Source organism: Mustela nivalis (genome assembly GCF_964662115.1).
Source record: "Mustela nivalis genome assembly, chromosome: 15".
Classification (NCBI taxonomy): Eukaryota; Metazoa; Chordata; class Mammalia; order Carnivora; family Mustelidae; genus Mustela; species Mustela nivalis.
This window is the reverse complement of record NC_139034.1, coordinates 86,947,614-86,969,873: the sequence shown is the minus strand read 5'-3', so window position 1 is coordinate 86,969,873 and position 22,260 is coordinate 86,947,614. Positions and strand designations below refer to the sequence as shown.

The 22,260-nt window shown below is 56.9% G+C and overlaps 1 protein-coding gene and 1 long non-coding RNA gene across 3 annotated transcripts in view; one reads left to right on the top strand and one right to left on the bottom strand.

Moving 5' to 3' along the window:
- The window catches only part of COL4A2 (collagen type IV alpha 2 chain), a 154,154-nt gene that overhangs the window by 106,376 nt on the left and 25,518 nt on the right, over nucleotides 1–22,260 (bottom strand). For both annotated transcript variants that reach the window (XM_082701005.1, XM_082701006.1), the window contains exon 4: nucleotides 3,818–3,898. In XM_082701005.1, the coding sequence (XP_082557131.1) occupies nucleotides 3,818–3,898 (81 nt within the window). The remainder of the gene's footprint in view (nucleotides 1–3,817; nucleotides 3,899–22,260) is intronic.
- On the top strand, nucleotides 10,700–16,902 carry LOC309848664. Its single transcript, XR_014303195.1, has 3 exons — nucleotides 10,700–11,746; nucleotides 14,227–15,214; nucleotides 16,670–16,902. It is a non-coding gene; the product is annotated as an uncharacterized lncRNA (long non-coding RNA).

Below are 22,260 nucleotides of genomic sequence, written 5' to 3'. Positions count from 1 at the left end.
TCAAGTATTAATTCATTTCTTTCTTTAAAAAAAAGGTTATTTATTTTAGAGAAAGAGTATGTGCGTGCACATGGGGGAGGGAGGGAGAGACCTCCAAGCAGCCTCCCCACTGACTGCAGAGCCTGACGCTGGACTCGATCTCATGACCCTGAGATCATGGCCTTGGCTGAAACCAAGAGTCCGATGTCCAACCGACCGAGCCACCCAGGGGCCCCATATTCGTTCATTTCTTAAAGTTATGTTGACTCCCTGAGCAGCAGAAGAGAAGGCTGGAGAACCGGCCAGGGAGTCGTAACTTGAGGAAAGAGGGCCAGACCTCTTTCATCTTGCCCGTGCTCTCGCCCCCGACCCCGGGGAACCTCCTTCATACGGGAGGCGGAAGACAAGCACTGGGAGAAGAGCTCATCAGAGTGTCTGAGAACTTGAGTCTTGCCCGGGACAGAACCGCAGCAGGTCATTCACGCCCGTGCTGGTGTCCTCCTTCCCTCCCGTGGGAACGGGGTCTAGAACATCCTCGGTGCCTTCCAGTTCTGGCCGGGGAGTGAGGCGGCACACGCAGCGGGGCCCCGGCCCCTGCCCTTCGCAGCCTGGCTGCGGGCGCCGCTGGCGCACAGGCAGGATGGCTCCGTCCGGGAGAGCCAGCCGTGCCCCCGCCGCCACCCACCACCCACCACCCACCACCCACCACGGAGGGCTGCAGAAGACGCTTCACAGGGAGCTGACTCATCCAGTGACAGGAGAATGCACTGGGAGTGGGAGTCGGAATCCATAGCGCATTTGTGACTTCTGCTCTGAGTCCAAAAGTTACTCAGTAACACACAGTTTCTGATGTCGGCTGTTACCATGGTGACGAGCCAGTGAACTCTACCCCGTGTCCATATAAGGCCGGGCTGCCCAGGGCTCGGGGAGCAGAGAGCTCCGCACTGGGCCATTGTCATCCCTGCTCCAGAAGCTCCGTGGGGAAAATCCACGGCGAGGGGCCCTGGGGGACGCGGTGGGAAAGAATGAGCACTGCACGCAGCTCCCGGATGGCAGAATCTGCCCAGCTGCTATTTTTATGCATGACTTTACTTTTAAAAAATATTATCAGTCCAAGAGTCAGGACGGAAATAGCTGTGCGGTGTACAGGAACACATCTGGGTAAATCTGTGAATTCACAGATGTTTAACGTACAGAGACTGGGCTTGAGGAACTGAGACGGATACCGTGTCTTAATGAGCATTTGGATGAAGGAGACCCAAGGGTCCTAGCAGCAGACAGTCCCAGTAATGCGAGGATACGCGGTGTCGTTTCTCGTCCTCTGGAGACCTTGCCTTACCACTCGCAGTCAGCATTTCTACCATCTTGGTGATGGACACCCAGTATGGTGCACCCGGGTCCCGGGGTCTGATTGCTAAGACACCCCAACTCAGGGCTGCAAGGCCGAGGGCAGCTTGGGGTGCTGGGCAGTGTGGAGAGAGGCAAGCATAGAGGGGGCCTGCTTTCTGCACGCTGCACCTGCGGGATCCCACAGGCGCGGCCCCCAAGGGGGCCAGCACGCAGCTCTGTCCCCGAACCAACCACTCAGCCAGCCGCCACATCTCAGCTTCATGTCATCACTACCGGCTGAAGGAGAGGCAAGTCAAACCCGTATGGAGCTCTGGATTTCTCGTGTTAACCAAATTCACCGGGAGGTGGCCATTATCTACTTTACTAGGCAAGGTAGACAAATGGTCTTAGGCACAAACTGTGTTTGTGAGGGCCAAAGGGAAACAGAGCTCAAAGCAAACTTACTGAATCAGGAAGACCTAGGGACCCTCAGAAGTCCTCCCTCCTAATAACTGCTCCGAGAAGACCCCTGGCATTGTAAGAGTACGGAACTATGTCGATGGCGTCATCTATTAAAATAAAATAAATTGCTAAGGGCCATAAGTCAGCTGGAGGAAGACAGATACCGTACGATCTCACTCATATGTGGAAATTAAGAAATAAAATGAACAAACAAAGAAGAAAAAAGATAAACAAAAACCAGACTCTTAAATACCGAGAACAAACTGCTGGCTGCCAGAGAAGGGGACTGAAGGCTCACTGCTCTTGATGAGCACAGAGGAATGCACACAGTTGTGGAGTCGTTACATCTGCAGACCCCAAACTAACACAACACCGTATGCTAATTACCCTGGATCGAAACAAAATAATAGAACGAACCATCTTTACAGAAGAACAAAATTCGCATAAAACCATCATGGGAAATGCTCATAGATCAGTTCTGCATTAAACAGTCATGAAAAAGTGAAACAGGATAGACCCAGTAACCTCGTGCTCTGTTTGGGTTCTGTTTGGCTGATCCCATGGAGAGGAACGCAGGGGCTCTCTGGAGCCGACTTCCCTCCCACTCAACGAGTCCCACAGACATTCGTAAACCACTAATTTGTCTTCCTCTTTCCCATACAAGGCCGGGCTGCCCAGGGCTCGGGGAGGGGAGAGCCCCGCAGTGAGCCATTGTCATCCCTGCTCCAGAAACATCGCTGGGGAAGTCTATACCAAGGGACCCCCAGGAGGATATTAAATCTCACCAAATGGCTTCCATATATTTAAAAAACACTCAACCCTTAAGAAATGCTGATGCACAATCTTCAATTAGCAATTCTTAGAGCACAATGCCCCCCTTCCAGGCAGGGGAACCTAGATGACATCAACAGCCAACAGCTGTCCCCAGGACTGCGGTTCTGGAAGGACCCAGGATGTAGGGACCGAAGCTTCCTCACGCGTGATCTTCAGCTTGGAAAGGATGGTTGGTCAGTCACATGTGAGGGAGGAAGACCGACACATCTGTAAAGGGGTTCCTTAGCCCACAGTCTAATTTGGCTTCTGGAGGGGACTCAGGTAGGAGACGGCGTGTGACGTCACGCCCAGCACAGAGGCCAAGCTCCACGGAGACACGTCCTCCTCCTGGGTGGAGGGAACAGGGACCGCAAACACTGACCACAGGACTCAGGGTGGTGGGGCGCACTTGGAACCCCCACACGGTGCTGTACTTTCTGATGTGACACAGGCAGGGGGCATAGGCAACACCTCCCAACCGCCTCTCCCAACCCGGACCACGACCCTGGACGGGCAGGAGTGCCCCAGGGAAGCGTGATCCCAAGGCACGAAGACTCAAAAGACTGTGTCATAAAACAAAACACTGCTCCCCACGTGAAAATGGGCTTAAATGGAGAAACACAAATACTATCTGTTCAAAATCAGTAATGCCAAGACCCAGACATCAGCTTCACCGGCAACAGGAAAGCCTGTCACTTTGGACACATTAAACCCAGTATTAGACCATAATTCAGGTGCTGCCAGGTGTCCTGGCGGAGATGGGGACTGAGCTTTCTCTCCCACTTAACCTGATCAAATTCGCTACATAAAGGACATTGGGGGGGCGAGCAGACGAATTTTGAAAGTGAGACTGATTTTCTATATGGCAGGAGGCTCATGCCCTCCAGTCGGGATGTCTACACTGCGGGGTAGACCCAACCCAATTATGCTTTCTTTACATAATATTTTACAGAACATTTGTATAAAATCATGGTATAAAACACAGTTGCATCATATGTATGTATCTATTTGTAATAACGAACAAGAAATGCGTAAAAAGTTACCATTCTTCACTTGGAACCTGTATACATTGACTAAACTTTGCATTATGTTACTGTTTGTTCTGAAACGGAAGAACGAGTCTGAGTTGAATTTCTCAGGAAAGCGTGGATTGACTGAGTCAGGTGCCTGAAGGCACCAGTGTCTCGGACGGAAGGCTACGGAAGAGTCTGGTGTCCGCGACGCTGGGACTTACCCGTCCTCCCTTCTCGGGATAGCACTGGCAGCCCCCGCTGCAGTCTCTCCCTCCGCACGGCACGTCAAACTTCTTCACGCCCTGCAGAGGAAGCACAAAGCACGTGTTATCCCAAACGCTGTCCGCTACGACAGGCGGGGCCTCATCCGCTGAGAGCACGTCCAACTCCAGTGGCCAGCTTTCCATTCAACACGCTTAGGCTTTGATTTTTAGGACAGCTCTGGGCCCGGAGCCAAGGGTACAGAGAGTCCCTGTGGACCCCCTAGCTCCCCACCCAACGCAGCTGTCCCCACTACCAATGTCCCCCAGCAGAGCGGCATCACCGGGGTCCAGAGTTTACATCAAGGTCACTCTAGGTGTCGCACCTTCTATGGTCAAAATGCCCTTTAGAGGCGTCTGCTCCATACAGGACGGCAAGCTATGTCCTAGGCCTGGAGAGTTGGGGGGAGTGTTCCCCGGATCCAGGGATCCCGTGTGAGGGGAGCCCATGAGGACACCCTGTGTCAAGTACTCCTCCATGTAGGAGGCGGCCCTTCATGCTCTGGGGCTGTGGGGGAGGCAGCCCCAAGGCGGGGGTTCAAGGTGAGCAGGACTGAGTCCCAATCCTACAACACGGAGCCGGGGCAGCTAAAGGGAAAGGGGCTTCCGAGGGGGAGGAGGACCTTGCAAACACGCCAGAATGTTCACAAACCCTCCCCCCCGCCGCAGGGGCTCTTGGCATCCCAGGCGGCACCGGCAGAGGACACCCCTTTCCTTCCCTCTGTGAGACCCGGCGGTTTGCAGGAGGCAGGGACGGAGGAAGAGGCTTTCCCGAGTCTTTACTGGGCAGATCTTCACTGAAGCAGGGGCTGAAGGAGGGAGTTCTCTGCCTGGACAATCCCAACGGTTCCAAGGCCATGCTTGCTTGCCCTTCATCTCAGTATTTGAGGTACAGGATGGCCTTGGACTTCGGATCAGGAGATCTCCCTTTCAGACCGGCGAGAGCACGAAATAGGGCAGGAAGTGGCGATCAGATCGGCCCTCTTCTCTCCCCTGCCTGACTGGCCCTACCTCCCCCGTCTGCACGACAGAACCCCTGTCTGCCTCGTCACCCTTGTCACCCTCGGCCAGCCTGGCAGACCCTGCCCAGCTGGGGGGAGCTCAAGGACACCGGCCATGGTCAGCTTCCGGTGTGCGCTGAGCCAAACCTCCCCGCGCAAGCAGCACTCCCCAGTGACAGACCGTGCCAGCTCGGCACAAAAGTGCATTTCGCCACATCTGTCCCATTCTCTTCTAAGTTGGGTCTCAATGACTAAGCAGGATGGTCACTCGGGGACTCCCTCTGGTCAGCTTTCTGTCTGTTTTTCGTGCTAATGCGTCAGCTAGAATCCTCCCCGCTCCTGGCATGGCTCTGCTGTCCACGCGCCCAGGGTCGCGGTGTCGGCTGCCCCCTCGGCGACGCCTGCTCACCTTCCTGCATGTGCAGCCTTGGACAGGCACACAGGGACTCTGGCCACGCTTTACCTAAGACCACGCAACCACTCCCTGTTCTTTCTGTAGAAACGATAAATCCCTTTCCTGGGCGATCTTTCGGTTATCATTGTGTGAGACCGTCTGAGTTCCACAGGGTAAAAATAAACACATTTACAGTCCTTTCTCACCCTCACAATATGTTGCTCGGTATTTCCCGATTTTTTCACGCTTCGATGTTTATCTATCGTGGGGCGCTTTTTAAAATCCCACCGTTCTGAATAACTGGTTTTTATAAATCCAGCCCCACGCGAGGCTGCCGGTTTTGCGGATTGCCCTGAACGCTGAAGGGGGACTCTAGATGGACAGCCACATTTACACTCTGTAGTACGTACAACTGAGAAGCGAGCAGGGGGCTTGGCAGGTGTCCCTGGTTCACACAATAATTCATTTGCCAGTTGTCTGGAAAGGGCAGGGGGACTCCTCAGCCTAAGGACTACAGGGGAAAGCAAAAACTCACATTCTCCATCTGGTGTTTCGGAGGCTATTTTTAATTTTGATTTTAAGGGCACTTGCCAAGTCCCTGGATATAAACCATTGGTTGAAATGACTTTCAATCGATCTAACAGACTTTCTGTCCTAGGCTTAGGATATGCAGTGGACTTAGTTTCTTTGTAACGTACTTAAAATCTAACAATGTTGTTTCGCTTTTGGAGCTGGGACTCACAAGTTTGATAAATCCCAACCTTGGCCCTTCCTCGACCAAGTGCCATGGCTCGGGGCCCCAGTCGCAGGAGGTGAGGCAGGCCTGCGTCTACAAGCCACAGCCGATTTCCATTATGGAGATCCCAACCCTGTGCATGCATGTCTGTGTGTGATATGGTGTATGTGCGTGTGATGGGGTGTGGAGTGTGTGTGTGTGTGTGAGTGTGTGTGTGTGTATTTTCCCATCAGCATCTGACATCTCGCACGCCTACAGAGGGAGTCCTGTGGATTCCGACATCTACAAGAGCTCTAAGCCCCACGGCCTGGAATGCCAGATCTCCAGGATGAACACAAGTATTTACTTTATTAGGGCAGACAGAGCATGTGTTCCAGACGTCTCTTAGAGACTGAGCAAATCTCAGACCTGAGCCTCGGTATTCCCCTGATGGGACGTGAGCTCTGGAACGTTCTCAAGATACGAATGCCCTCCTGAAGACCTTGAATGTGGGTATGTGAACCTCTCTGTGGGGTCCTCTGTCTGCATCCCCAGAACAGAATACTAAAAGACCCCAGCAACCACTGCCCTTGCCCCAAGCCCTCGGGTCTCCCCTGGATTTTACTGCTGAACACAACCAGAGACAAACCTTGAGCCTTCTGGTCAACTCCCTAGTAAAGATGACCAGTTTCCTCCCACTGCACACTCCCCTCAAAGACGACAAGCTGGCCTGGGTCTAGGCCTTTAATGTCCACGTCTCTAGGACGGCTTGCAGCCCGTCCGCAGCTCCAGGACTCCTCAGGAGCGCCGGCTGAATTCTCCACCAGTTCCTCGTGTCAAGTCTGAATTCTCGTCAGTACCATTCTCTAGAACAACACCCCTGCCCCCTGCTCTCCCCACGCCCCCTGCAGCAGCACCAGTCACTGCACTCACCATCCCAATGCCCCACGGAGGCCACGGTGCTGAGCACCAGGGCCGGAGGCTCCCCCAGACCCAGCCTGAGGTGTGGAAGGTGTCCCCGTCCCAGCCACGCGGCAGCCGCCCGACTGAGCGCGGGGCATGTCCCTCATCCCCGGGCGGAGCAGGACTCACGGCCAAATGAGACCGATGCCGGGGAGGGTCTGCACCAAGTGCTCAGTGCACCCGCCCCGAGCACGCCCGAACCCAACGCACACGTGGCCCTGTGTCCTCGCACTCCCGCAGGAACTGCTGCCTCTCAGGCTCCAGAAGGACGAAGGAGCCTGTGCCGTGTGCTTCCCGCTCGGAGTGGTCAGGGGGAGCCTTACCCTCAGCTGCGCCTGTGCGGGGGCTCCTGGCTCCCCAGTTCTATCAAACACGACAGCCCCAGGGTTCTCGGAGACCCTATGCCCCCCTCCTCCCCTTGCAAATTCGCCCATTCGTTCCTTCCTTCCTTCTCCACCGAATGTTTACTCTGGGCCGAGCACTGTGCTGGGCCGCGGGTGTAACGCCGGGAACAGACTGTACGCAGGTGGACAAGAAAACCGAGCAAATGAGCACAGAAGCCTACACGCTTTCGATTACGGCAAGCGCCACGAAGGAGACGTGGTAAGAGAGGAAGAGTCGGGCGGGTCACGGAGAGAACTGACTCAGCCAGGGCCTCCCCCTCGGGCCGTCCTGCGCTCCGTTGCTACCCCTTACTGGCCTCCCCCACAGAGACCCACCTCCCTGCCCTCCGACCCAAGGCCCTCACTGCTCCAGCCCAGGGGACGGAGGCCGCCAGTGTCCAGGCCGAGGAAGGCCAGGCCTCCAGGTAGTCACCACCATCGGGGAATCGAGGGCATCTTGGACTGGAGTGAATTTGAACCTAGTCTTCAGAGGCACCCCAGGATGCCCCTCTGGTGCCAGGTCCCCCACATTGTGGCCAGACTCCATGTCAGCCATCGTGGCTTTATGGTCCAGGACAGGCACGGGGCACCTTCCGTCCCCCTTGCTCAACGAGAGCCGCCTCATTGCTACTAAGATGTGGAACTGCTTCGACCTGCGGATGCAGCTTCCCAGCTGTGGAAGGAGTCTGACTTTGGGACACAATCATTAATTCCTCAGCAACTGCTGAACATTTCACCGAGGTCCCTGGGGGCCCTTATCCTGGGGGCTACATTGGCCAGAGCCCCCCCACCCCTGGCCTCAGCGGCCCTCTCCAGGCTGGGGAGAGCCGGTGCAGACACAGGGCCACGGGTGGGGATTCTGCCATCGCCGTTAAGTGCTGGACGTCTTACCAAGCGTTGTGGACCCAACAGGAATTGTTCTGAAAAGTAAGTGTGAATTCTAAGTTTTGGGAAATTAGACAGAAAACGGCTGAAACACAAGAAGCATGGTAGACCAGGAATGCCTCTGAGCCGCACCAGGGAGAGAAGTGGGTGCCTCTTGCTAAACAATGAATCAAACAAAAGCCATATTGGCAAGGGAGGGGTGGCGTGGGGAGAGCCTGCAGGGAAGACAGTGAGCGGGGACTCTGAACAGGCTGTGTCTGGACACAGTGTCCCCGGTGCGCTGGGAGGGGGCGGGGCAGACAGATGCACGTCCGAGAGGCACTCCCTCTCAGCTCGCGACGCTGCTGTCCTGCCGGGACCTGGACCCGCCCTGCATGGCGCGTGGACGCAGTGCCCGGGCCGCCAGGCGCAACTTAGGGATGCAGGCCCCACCTTCGACTTCCTGCATCAGGACACGCTTTCGAACGAGCTCTCCGCGCACGCACGTTGCTGTGGCTTCCTGGACGCTGCCTCCTTCAGCGGAGGAGAAAGTATACTCCCCACAATCCCGTGCCCTCCGCGCCTCGAGAGGACCCAGCGTGCTGTCCGGGGACAGCGCTGGCCCCCAGACACCCCGTGCCCCCTGCGGCCCGTGTGGGGAGGCTCTGGGCACTGAGGGCTCAGTCGCCGAGCTTCTCATCAGTCGCGGTGCCAAAAACACTTCGGTCCTCTTGTCTGTCTTCAGAACACCCTTTTAGGCAGTTCTTGTCTGAATTCTCCCCTGCTCCGAGTCGGTAGCCGGCACTGCTGAACTAATTAGAAATTCTAGGCAGTAAGAATGACCCCGATCATCTAAGAGCCAATTGGCAACGTCAACGCATAGATATATTTTCTAGAAACCCTGGTTATTCTACTCAAGCAGAATGCAAGAGAGACTGTTTCCAGGGTCAAAGTGGAAACCTTTAGCAACAGATTTTGGGGGGGGGCGGGGAGGTGCCAGCTTTTTACATGGGATTCTTTCCCTCACACCCTATGTGAATCTTGGCATCATTCCCCCTGGAAAGATTGAATAGAAATACATGTATTTGCATGGACATTCAGTTCTTCCCAGACGCACCCGAACCACCCTACATGCGTGACCTACATCCCTCGGCGATTTTTGTATCTGGGAGAACAGAGGTCATGGAAGCTTCTAAAACAAGCCCGTTTCCAGCTCCCTGAACAGGCATGTATCAGGTTCAAGCAGAGAATTTTCTGCCCCAGGCCACTGGCTCCCCGGCTGCAGGCAGAGACCGGTCTGCCGTCTATAAATGGAACCCATCGAGTCGAGGGGACACAGGCTGGAGCAGCTGGGAGATTAGGGAACATCCGGTCCCCCGCGCTGCTGGCCACGCCTCGTCTGTGAGCGATCCGCTGGCACCGGGGGAGCGAGGCTCCCGCTGCCCCCGGCGGGTATCGCATAGCATCAGACAGAGAGGAAAGGCTCTTGGCCGCCGCCTGGGGCCAAACTCGTCTGTAGGTGTCTGAGGACTGGCCCCTTCCAAACACGGAGAAAACCGCCTTTCTCGCTTCTCCCAGCAGCAGACTTGTCCTCATATTCAGGACACTTAAAAATAGGTTTAAATAACAACTTGCATGCCAGAAAACGAAACACACAAAAGACTTAGACTCTACGACAAGCTCTTCCTGTGAGTGACCAGAGGGAACCATCCATGTTGATTAAGGGAGCGACTCCGTGGTCCCGGGTCCCGCTTTCTGCGGGTGTGAGGACCGTTTACAGTTGGTACAATCTTCACAAATGAAAGAAAAAAAATGCTCAGCATTGTTCACGGACCGCACATAAGAAATGAGTATTAACCAAATTTATATGAAAATGCAAGAAACAAAACTCATTTGTCCTAAAACAAAGAATATTTTGTCTTCTGCATGTTCCAAGAAACTTCTTGTCCAAGAAAGTCTCTCTAAGCCAATATACCTCCAGCCAAAAAGAGCAAGTCTCTGTAGGGAATTTACAGATCTTTTACCACTGGATTGGCCCAGCATCCAACCCCAGCTTCCTGCACGGGAGATACTGAATAACCCATTCTAACAGACACAGAAGACAGACATCCCTTATTGCAAAAAAGTACTCATCTTTCATATTTAAGGTAAAAAAATCTATACAAGTCTTTGTCTTTGTCACAAGTCCAGTCAAGCCTGACTTTTTAGAATTATCCTTTTAGTCCAAAAAAGAAGCCAACAAAGAAGAAAGCCAACTTGGGAACAAAGTTCCCAGAAAAATTCTATTAGTTTATCAAAACAGGAAATATAAGCCATTTCCGTACACGCAGCTTTAGAAATCAAGGAAATAATTCTGACATGGTATTAGCGAGACAAAGCATATGGCAGAGGAAACGCAGACCAGGGCCACTCCACACAGAACAAAGCCCTCGTCCCTATAAACCGGCTGGGAAACGTGGCCAGCTCAGCTTCCCTTGTTGAAAGCATTTCGAGGCGCCCACGATAGATGGGCCTCGAGCAGGGTCCTGACGGCGTCACCAGGTACCGGCAGCGAAACGACCACTGGGCACACACGTGGGCCCCTCTGGAGGGAACAACCTCAGGGTGTTCCTACCAAGGACAACGGGCTTCACAGCCGTCGTGCCCGAGTCCCCGCCTGTCCTCACGGGGCCGGGAGTTTGGGGAACGGAGGGATAGGCAGGGGCACCGCGAGCGCGAGTTCAAAGGACAGACGCTGGGCTCGGCGGCGGTGTTCGCGCGGCGCGGCCAGGTGCATACCTGCGGGACGGCGTCACTGCTGCTGGCACTCCTGCCCGGCAGACGTCACCGGGCGGGCCCTCGGCAACCGGCCACGTGACCCAATCCTTGCATACCTCTATGATTTTATGAGCAGCGGCGGGCCAACATCTCTACCCTCTCCTTCTGCTCCGGGAGCGTGAGGTCTAGGGGTGTTTTCCCAGCAGAGTTGCTGTTGGCAGGACGGCCGGCCACAGCCGCGCTGCCACGCTGGGCGTGGGGTGCTGACCCGCAGGACGGGCTGGGAGGCCCCCAGTGCGGGAGCCCGGCAAGATGGGGCGGGCCACTGGCGGGCGCAGGAGTGCGGGAGGCTGGGGGCCGAGGCCAGAGGCTCCCTGGGTTCTGTCACCATCGCTGACGACACTGAAAGGAGGCCACAAGGCTGGCGGGCGGGCCGGCGACGTGCCCACGTCAGGGACGAGGAGCCCCGGGATGGGCCGCCGAGCTTCCGGGAAGTGGGCGGCGATGAGGCCGAGCATAGGACGCAGGAAGGCAGCTCGGGCCGGGTCTGCACCAAATGAGCACGGGGCCAGCCTTCCCCGGTCTGCCGGCGGGGTTGTGCCAGGACACACCGACGGAGCCCTCCACATGGCCGGCCCCCGGGGTCGGTGCCGCCGGGTGCAGGCCGGGCTCGCTGGCACGGGGCCCCAGCCCGGGAAGGAGGGCTAAAACCCCGCCAAGGCTGGAGGCTGGAGCAGCCAGAGCTTCCGGAGAAACACCAGCCGAGGCTGGAGGCTGGGGATGATCTCAGAGCGTGGGTGGCCCTGCCTGCAGGTGAGGACGGGCCGCTTTCCCGGCGGGCCCAGAAGAGGTGGGCGTGGCAGCTCCTGCCGCAGGCCTGGGCCCTGGCCTCCCCCCTGCTCCCCCACTCCCCCACCGGGGTGGGGAGCGGAGTCTGCCCGAGGAAGCAGGCTGCCTCCCGCACACTCCGCCATGCATCGGGGCCAGCGCAGGTGTGGACACGGGCGCGGGGTCACGTGCTCTAGCCAGAGGCACCCCTCCTGTGTCTCCCGCCGCGTCCTTTCTGCAGAGCCAGCATGAGGTCTGGGTGCCAACTGTGCGGCGTCTCATCTTGAGTCACCTGGACAGGGCAGGCCCAGGGACGTGGCGGCCGCTGTCGTCGGAGGTGGGCAGGTGCGCTGCGGCCATGCGGCTACGGGGGCGCTGTCGGGGGCTCCATGGGTCGTCTTGAGTTTCTGGGCGTCACCTACCACCCCGATCGCTCGAGTTCTGGTACCCTGAGGTCGGACTGCGGTGGGCTTCCGGAGTCTGTGCATTGTTCCCACCGCACCCGCTGCCGCCCGCCACCCCACGGCCGCACGCTCTGAGCAACCGAGACGGGGGAAGATGGATTCTCTTGGCAATTTCCACGCGTCTGTGGATCGGTTTTAAGTCGGAGCTTATGTACTCGACTCCAAAGGCTGATCCAGGTCCTTGCCGGGGTCCCCAGGTCTTGGTTACAAACGAAACAGTCTCCCGAGCATCAGAGGAGAGTGAGTTTTCCTTCCAAGCCTCTGAAACAGCTCGTCGAGTTCTCCATAAAAGTGCCTCTGTCCCAGTCCCTCTCCCTCTCCTGGGACAGCTCCTTGGCCACCGTGAGGAGGCCCACGAAGGCCAGGACGCTGCAGGGGCGGGCCCCGGGCGGGGTGTGCCTCGCTGGGTGGGGCTCTCCCTGGGAGGCGGTCTGCTCCTCCCCGCCAGAGCCCCTCTTCTCGATGTCGTGACACTGAGCTGCCACGCGGAGCGCAGAGTGAGAGCGGACGCGCACGGGAGCTGGAGCTGCTGGCCCTGAGCACACGCGGGGAGGAGGTCGGACGCTGGAGGCTTCCACGCGGGGTCACCTGCTGCTGACCAGACGTCCTCGGTGGGCCTGTCCGTAGACCAGCTCTGGAAGCCACTCTCCCTCCACCCCCTCCGTCTCTCCATCCTTAATGGAGACGGCCACCATTCCTGTTTTCGGTCACCACTGGTGCCTGGGGTCTCAGTCTGTTCGGCTGCGTCCAGGAGAGACCGTAGACTCCCAGGGGCTTCCGGACAGCAGACATCTGCCCCAGGATCAGGATCAGGAAATCCAGGATCAGGATGCCGGTGCCTCCGGGGAGGGCTGCACCTGATTCATAGACAGCTTCTTCCTTTTCTTCTTTTTTAAGATCTTAATTATTTTTTGGTGGGGGGAGCACGAGTGAGGGCAGAGGGAGAAGCAGACTCCCCACTGAGCAAGGAGTCCGAGGCAGGACTCAATCCCATGACCCTGAGATCACGCTCTGAGCCCAAGGCAGCCGCCCCGCCGACTGAGCTGCCCAGACGCCGGGTACAAACAGCATCTCCATGTCGTGTCCTCACATGGGGTAGGTAGAGGGAGAGAGACCTCTGGGGGCCCCTTAATGAGGGTACTAACGGAGACCTCTCCGTCTCCCAGAGACCCACCTCTGAGTATCATCACCTTCGGGGTTACAATTTCAACATGAGTTTTGGGCGGACACAGTTAGGTCAAGCACTTGGCTAGGGGGCAATTGTGTCTTTTTGGTGTTAGCCCCGTAGCCGGAGCCCACATCGGGCTCTGTTCACGAGACACAATACGCTCCGTGTTTACACTCCCCTGGTCCCCACGCCCCGCTGCTTCTCTGGACCGGCACGCCTTGCTTCTCTGACACCTGCCAGTCTGAGTCCTGTTCCTATCCGTCCACAGTTCCTGGGCTTTCAAGGTCTATTTTCAACTCCAACCGAGAGCTTAATCAAATACTTTCCCATGAGTGGAATGTTAAGGATTTTAAATGCACCGAATATGAACACCTCTGGGTCCCCCACTCCACACGGAACATACCTTTGTATAGGCTGTGCCTCCAGCCTGGAATGTTCTCCCCTGCCTTGCCTTCCCCATCCACCCAGCTGATACCTGCCCAAACACTCCAACACAATAGCCGCTCGCCCTCGGGAATGGCCAGGTCAAACGTGTGTTGATTTCACACCTTGTCCCTATGCATTGTCTTTAAGTGCGGGCATTTCTGCTGGAATACCACATAGGACGAGTCCTGAAAACCCTCACCTTCTGCAAAATCGCACACCAAAGCAACAAGATCTATAGGGAAAAAAGAGTGCTAGAGGCAGACTACGCAAAACCTGCCCAACGCTGTAACCGGAGCACTCCTAAAGGAGTCCTAATCCCAGTAAAAATAACAGCACAGCCGAACAAATGCGTAACATTCCCAGTAAGTACAGAATTGCTACAATAACTGTAGTCCTTGGTCTTACAGCACAGCGGAGGCGGTCATCTGACAGACGAGGACGGAGGGAAGTGGTAAGACTGCTCAGGGGCCAGAACAAGGGCTGCGTGGCCGACACGGGGAAGAGGGACACAGCAGGAGCTCCGGGGGAGGCGTGCGACCCCACCGAGCCCAGGGAGAGAAGGCCACCGTGTGGGCCTCCGGGACAGAGTGGAACTCTTCGACAGCTCGCCGTGGCCACTGTTGATCCACTCTGCCTCCAGCTAGGCTGTTGCCTGGCCTGTGAGCTCACGGAGCTTCACCCACACCGACGCCGCTCTCCCCTCGAGGGGCGATGGTCTCGCAGCCGGGCCAAGTTCTAGAAAGCACAGTCGGCCCAACAGACGGTGCTTCAGCCTTCTCTCACTCACTGCCCACGCCACCGGCATCGTCCTCCCCAAACAAAGACGGCATCGGCCACGCTGAAGACAGTTTGATGAAGGCTCCCTCACTCTGTCTTCTTTACAGCCTGAGGGATATGGTTCTCCGGCTTGGGGAGGGCAGTCCATCGGGAGTCTTCGACTCTTGCTCGAGAGGCTGCCTGTGTACTTCCCGCTGGGAAGGCGCGACAGCAGCACGGTGCACGCGCGGTATGGTGCACGCGCAGGGAAGTTGCTGGTGTTCAATTTTGAATAAACAGCCTCGATACGTGCGAACTGTGACTCTGCGCGTGCCCTGCTCTCGAGCCGGAGACGGCCGGAGACATCACTCGGGCTACGCGTTACCTCACACACTGCCTGACTCCGCTTTATTTATTCCCGCAGCGTGTCAGATCTTGGCACTCTCTGGCACGAACGAGCCCCGGCACGTACGCTGTTCGTGCCGGCGCAGGAGTCGGGAGGGAATATTTAACATTGTTCTCCAGAAGCGGAGTGGCTGCGTCTCTTGAAGCTCTTCGTTCCAGAAGAGGATGTTCGGGGAGAGCTTGCTCTAAACCCGCCCGCGTGCGAGCGGTGGGGGGATTCCAAGATGAACCTACGTGAGTGAGAGGGACTCAGCAATGCTCTTGTATGACACAATAAGAGTTCTGTTTGGGTTTGGCGAGGACTGGCCTGGGCAAGGGCGGTACGGGTTTGTGTTGGCGCACGAGGAATACCAGCAGTCTGCCTGGGCGGGCTTGAGTCCAGACCCGAAAGCCTCACCTCTGCAAACCCGACAGCCAGCTGAGTCAAATCCCAGGGGCTCTGGGGCCGGCGGAGAGGCTGCACCAGAAGCCCCACCACTTTAGGTACCTGCCGGCTGGCTTCTGGGGTAGAATCTCTGCATTTCTGCTCGGCTCCTTCTCCTGTGCACACCCGGCCAGCTTCATCCTGCCCGGCAGCTTCTAGAAGGGTTCTCTGGTCTTCTTTGCTCCGTAGGGATCCAGGGGTCCCTGCCGCGAGCCGGCAGTTCTCTCCTTGCACCGGGACGCGGTCTGTGAACCAGCTCCCATCTCGGAGTCCGGGCTGGGGACGGGGTCCGGCGCTCAGTCACCTGTGTGCAGGTGGTCCCCGGGGACACGCCTCCGCTCGGCCACTCTGACCGTGACCTTCCCATCCACGCTTCTCACGGCCCCTCCGCCGGCCACTGGGCTTCTCATTCTCGGGTTCGGTGCTGCGCACTCGGGGAGCACAGACCACAGCGGCCACAGTACTGACGGACCAGACGGTCCTTTCCCCGGGACCGGGTTCACACCAACTCTTGGAGCTTCTCTCCACAGAGAAGCAACATTGCAATCAGCCCGCACACTTTTAGGACGAGGGGCCGGTCCTGTCATACCCGCCTTGGGGGACAAAGATCATTTATCCAGCCCTTTACGCTGCCTCTGGAGCGTCTGCGGAGGACGGGTCTCCCCGGGCCTCTGGGGGCTGCGGGCCCGTTCCTGGCCTTCGGTCAGGAGTGTCTATCCGGGACGTGTCACACCGGGAGCTGCTCTCCATGGTGCCCTGTCTGGAGGGGCAGACCAGGGCTCAGGGCTCGCCTGGGAGTCATCCCTATCCCACAAGTCCACTGGTCTCCTCACTTGCAAACTGGGTAGAATCCACCGTCCTTGCCTGTCGGGGTTGTTGTCGGGAGGAAATGAGATGAACCCGTGGAATGAGCCAAGCCACGGCGCTGGCATGAGGCAGGAAGGGTTTGGTAGTCCTGCTCTAGACCTTTCTTTTGTCTCGCCCAGAGCTCTCCGCACTCACAGTTCAGGTGCCAGGGACCGAGCAAGCGTCCACATTTCCAGTGCGCAGGGGGACTGCCATTTATGGAGACATTTGAGTGTTGTATGGTTTTTGTTCTACAAGCACGCCTAGGAGGCTGCCCTATAACAAGCTTATGGAGCTAACCTTGGAAAGGCGATGCTTTTGCCTACTACCGATTTCCGAGTTAAGCTTTTGAGAGGGAAACTTTAGTATGCTAATTCATTTTTAATAATGGAATTCTTTTTTTTTTTTTTTAAACCCAGTGACTAGTGGCATCGGCACAATTTAAGCATCTCTGCTGAATGTTGTACCCAAGGTCAACCTCTGAGTCAAGGTCACTTGGGACTCAAGCCAAGACCTCCTATTCTCTTTCCTTTGCTATGAGACTAAGATAAAAATTCATGAATTCTGTCTGAGCCTTAAGGCTTGTCATTCCCCCAAAGTATCAAAAGTGTGCTTATCAGATTACAAACAACGAACATGCTGAGATTGTAAACACCGAAAAGAGTGGACTTCCTCAAATACTTTCAGTGATGTCATCTGGCCCTTCTTCCATATCCGCTTTCATTATGCTCCTGTCCTTTCAAAACAGAGTCCGTGCCACGGGCCAACAAAGGCCAGGAAGTGTCAGGACTATGGCAGGGGTTCGGACCTGGAAACCAGGACAGACTGATAACGGACAGGCACCTCCGGAGAAGGCAGGGGTCGGGTCCGCTCCGACACGGCGGTCCGGCGGCCGAGGTCACCGTCCCCACCGGCCCGCGTCGAACACTCTGGCCCAGTGTTGGAGGGTGAGCTGCCCAGTGGCTTTCATCAGCGGACGGGCACACCCCCTGGCACGTCTGCCAGAGCCAGCCCCCGTCACACGCGCAGGCACCGGGGCCCAGAGGAGAGCAGGATGGCCCCCAGCTCCCCGGGCTCCACGGTGAACATTTAACAACACGACACAAGCTATGATGCGATACACACCAAGGAGCCTGAACAAGTGGGAATTGATTCTTACCCAAATTATCGTGTTTTTTGCTTGAATTTCGATTGCTTATCTGCATTGTTTGAATGAACTTGCCTCACTGATTTCAAGCACATTTCCAGGCCCTTACCTGTGCCAGTGTGGGCTGCCCATGTGGGCTGAGGCTCTCTGGAGTCTGTCCCGTGCCCACCTTCACAAGGACCGGACCCTCGACAGACACCCCCCGCCCCCGGGGGCGGTGGGCGGGAGTCAGGGACACAGAGCCTCGGGTGGGGGCGGGGGTGGAGGGCGGAGGGAAGCAGGCATCATGGAGTCTGGGTCCGAGCCGGAGGCCCAGCGCGCCAGGGTTTCCCTCCCGGCAAACACACGCGAAGCAGAGAGCTGTGCTTCCTCCCGGTGTTGTCAGGTTTCAGAGCTTCCTTCCGCCAACACGCCGCCCTCGGGAGGGACGGGCTGCCGGGAGCTCGGGCTCCCGCACTGACCGTCAACAGTCCGGCCCCATGCAGAGGGCAGCCCTTCCCCCCACCGGCTCCCCAAGTCTTTGCCCTTAGTAGACCACGCTGCTCTCCCCGATAGTCGCCCATAAACGTCTCCCAGGTTCAGGAAGGGATACGGCCCTTTGAAGTCCCATCCAGGGGTGCCCCTAAGGTCACCGAGCAGAGCACAGCAAGAGGCAGGCCTGGAGATGATGGTGGGAGGTGAGGCGCCGCGTGCACCCCCACCGGCCTGGAAGCGGAGGCTGGAGTTCGCCTCGACACGCTCCACGGTCAAGGGCAGCGTGACCCTGACACTCTTTTAAATATTCTCTGCTCATTGACAATTCTTGGACTTCAAAACAGACTCATGATTACAGGCGTGCTCTGCGCTCTCCCAGAATGCGCTCACGGGACCGGACTCGTGGGCCCCTGGACCGTCCCTCAGAAGATGCCGCTCACGGAACTCAGACAGTCACACCACGATGAGGGCTGGGGGGAGGGGCGCAGACCTGGACGTCCGGCGGCCGGCTCATGGCGCTGACCGCGACCCCATGTCTCATTCCTCTTTATCTCTGCTCTTTCTTTCACGTCTTTGGACAGGGTTGATTTGCTGGATTCGGAAGGCGGCGTACAGGAGGGCCGTGGGGGGATCTGGGGTTGGGCAGAGTCAGGTCTTCAGGCTGGACGGCTGCGGCACTGGCCTCGGAATAGAGGTTCTCCGACATTAAACCACGGTGGCCGTTTATGCCCCGTGTTCCCTTTTCAGCCACCCCCGAGGACTCGAGCTGTGCTTACAGCACAACGACCACCAGACAGACGCATCAAGAGCGCCAGTGCTCCGGACCGAGTCAGTCGAGTTCCCACCAAAGCAAAGAGATCCGACGTGTCACCAACCCGCACGGCCTCACCGTACGTCGGTGCTCCGTTTCTGGAATGTTTTCAAACAGTGCAGACCACCCGACTTCAGGTAACCTGGGGCAGCACACCCCGAGGGCCCCCACGATGTCCTTCTCCCTGGTCTACTGAGCACCTGTTACGGCGCCAAGTCCAAGACTCAAACTCCCAGAACTGGAAACGGCTGACGGGCACATATTCACTCCATGTGCCCCAGCCTTGTTTGACTGAAGACCCACTCAGGACTGCGTTTTTTGTTTCCGAGTCTTCAGCGTACGGTGTGATGCTGCAGGACGCTGAGGGCCGGCAGCTTCCCTCCTGCACGGTCTGGAGTAGCTGCGCGAGCCTCCAGGTGCAGGGGGCCCGGTCCTGCCTGTGTGTCTCATGAGGACCCTGGACGCTCCCCAGACCTCAGGAAACTCCCCACAATTAAGCACTACCATGCTACCCCCTGGAGTGCCTGACTACATTTAGACGCCCTCCTCCTCCGGGAAGCCTCGCCAGGCCCGTCAGCGTGGTAACAGGCTGCCTCTCCTGCGCCCCCTCGGGTGACGGAATATGGTCCTCTTTTTTGTAAACAATGATTCTCTGCAGAAGAGTAGAAGAAAAAATCCCCAATCTCTGACCCACTTGAACAGCAGTCTCTGAGCTGTCTTTGTGCCCCCGGGATGCTCCTGCAAAGAAAAGGCGGGCGAGAAGCGGCCGCGGGGTCTCCACCAGCAGCGTCAGGGAAGGAGGACGGCAGGCCTCGGCTATGGTCTGTGCAAGACTCATCCGGCCAGGCCCGTGTCGCTGCCTAGAGGCCGACCCCATTTTCTTCCTTTGATGGGGCATGCACTCTTCCAAAAACTGTCTTGCAGATATTTAAAATAACAAAACAAAGCCCTAAACAAGAAAACCTAACTTCTCCCTCAAAGCACAGCGTGATGTCCCAGCTAGCACACAGCAGCCTCGGGCTCCTTGCTGGCTGGGCCAGCCCTGGGGAAGAGGCCACCAGATGTCTCCTTGGATCTTGACTTCAGGGGACAGCAAGCACAAGGCTGTCTTCGTCTCGTGGCCGTCAGGCTAGCGGGCAGGAAGGCAAATCACTCCTCTCTGCACCGGCAAGCGCGTGGGTGTCCTTGGCTACTCGGCACCTGCTCCTCACCATTCAGACGGGCCACCCCTTGGTCTCAGCTTTGGCTTCTGAGCAGAGGCCTGTCCTTGCCATCCACGGGTGCAGGCAGCCGCTCCCTGGGGAAACCTCTGACCAACCCAGGCCAGCCCTTCACGCCTCCTCGCTGGTCTTCGCGTACGAGCGCCTCGTCTCAGCAGCTGTGTTCTCAGGCCCTCCCTGGCCGGCCTCTCTCACGTACGCACACACACCACCGCCCTCCAGCCCCCGCTCCACCAGCCCGCGCTAGCAGGTGCCCGCTGGTGCCTTCCCGAGGCTCTCAGCTGGAGTCTCTCCTGGGGACTATGTGTCCCGCCTTCACTGCCTGAATAGTCTTTCCTCCCTTAAATTCTGAAACATTCTTTTTTCTCTAATTATTAGAATCAACGAGCGAAGTGTTCATAAACTTAAAAATGTGTACAGAGTTGATTCAATAAGGGTTCATGAAAAGATCTAACTTAAAAATTAGCTCCGGATATACGTGAGCCACAGACAGCCCTTAGACTACATCTGAAACTAATGACGTACTCTATGTTGGCTAATTAATTAAAAGAACAAAACCCAGCCGTTACAGTGGTAGATGGCCCATCTGGACGTCTTTTTGCCTGTGGTTCTGAAGTAAAACCACGCGGTCGGCTTCCCTACACAGCAAAGCAGCAAGAACGGTCACTTCTAAGGTGCTGGTATCGTGCCGCTGACTTTCCAAGCGCTTTCGTTCGAGTCGGCCACGTTGAGTCACAAACTCACGTGTGTGAGTACCAAAGCTTTATTTTTAACAGTTGAAGTGTTTGCTTTATCCTGAACTGTCCTGAAAAATGTCTTGGGGACACGGAAGCACAGGGCAAAGCGCAGGAACTTTCTGGAACACAAGCATCTCAAATTCTCTCAAACACACAGCAGCGTTGGTGCTAGAGGCCCACAGTGGTCAGTCACATGGGGGCGGGAGGGGTCTAGGACCTGGAGGGTGTGGCTCGGTGCAGAATGTCAATGGCCTTGGCTGCGCAAGCACCAGGGCTTGCCTCTCATACCTGGAGACTTCCGAGGTGAACCACTCTGACTGCCGTCAAAGGGTTTGCCTCCCGACCGCGATCCACTTCCCCTTCAGCTGCCTGCCCTGGCACGCCCGCCTGCCGTCCTCCTGGCGTGGGGCCGGTGGCCGGCTCCCGGCCAGGACCGATGTAGCTGGACCACTGTCCGGGCCTGTCTGGCATGCTTGGCTCCACTGCCCAACAGCTGGGGGCCCCCACCAGCTCTTTTTGGTTGGGACACCCTCTTTTAAATGTTATTTTTATGATTCCAAATCACAGAGCAGCGTCTTCTGCCCCAGACCTGGGGTCTGCAATGGTCAGCTCACAGTGCCCATGTTGCATCCAGGTCTACGAAATCAGAAGCTCCCGGGCTGCGTTATCACCCAGTGAAAAAGTGCACATGCATGCGCCGCGAGTGGACGGTACGGTCCTGGATGGACAGCATACGGAAGCGCCCGATGTACGTCACCGAGAGACACAGGTCAGGTCTGGGTCCCCTCGGTTGCCCTTGGCCCCCAGAAAAGTCACTGCTGACCCCTGCCAGGATCCAGCACCCCTGGGAGCGTGTGACAGAACCTGTGCAGGAGCCCAGGCAAACGTCCAGGGAAGGCACATGCCGCCACCTGGGAAGTGACCTTCTGAGAAGCCAGTCGGCGGCAGGACGCGGATACCTTCCCGACCACTGCTCAGGGAGAAGACAACGGGCCCTCACGTGAGGCGTCCGGAGCTCTGCCTGCCGAGACTCAGAGTTGTAGGCAGGCGGTGCTCGGGGTCAAGGTTCTGTGTATAAAATGTTCACCCGCCCCCCCCCCCCCCGAAGGAAGCTCGTGGGTCAGCTGTTTGCAGGTGACGCTGTGGTGACCCCCAGGTCCCGCCTCCTGTATTGCCCCAGCAAAGTCCGAGACACCTGACAGGGGACCCATTTTCCCCAGTAAAGTGCCTTTGACTCTTTTCCTCTCAACACAGTTCTGTGTCGATGAAACAGGCCCATCTGGCCGGCCGGTGGTGGGAGCGGAAGTAAGGCCCTGGGAGGCCTGGGACCAGCCCGGCTTCTCTGCGGCCCTCCGAAATGCATTTCATTTTAAGGACCCTATAAAAACCTACTGTTCAACTTCATTTCGATATTCAGGCCCCATTTTTTTCTGAATTCATCTGTTTTCATGAATAGTGCTATTATTCTTGACAAAGGCAGCAACATTAAAATCCTGCGTGTTCATAAAAGACCAGTTATGCCTGAGACACACAATCAGACATGTCATCAAACACAGTCATTAGAATATTTTCCAGGAAAAGAGGAAATGGTCAAATTTTAATTCTTCATACCAGTGCGCCA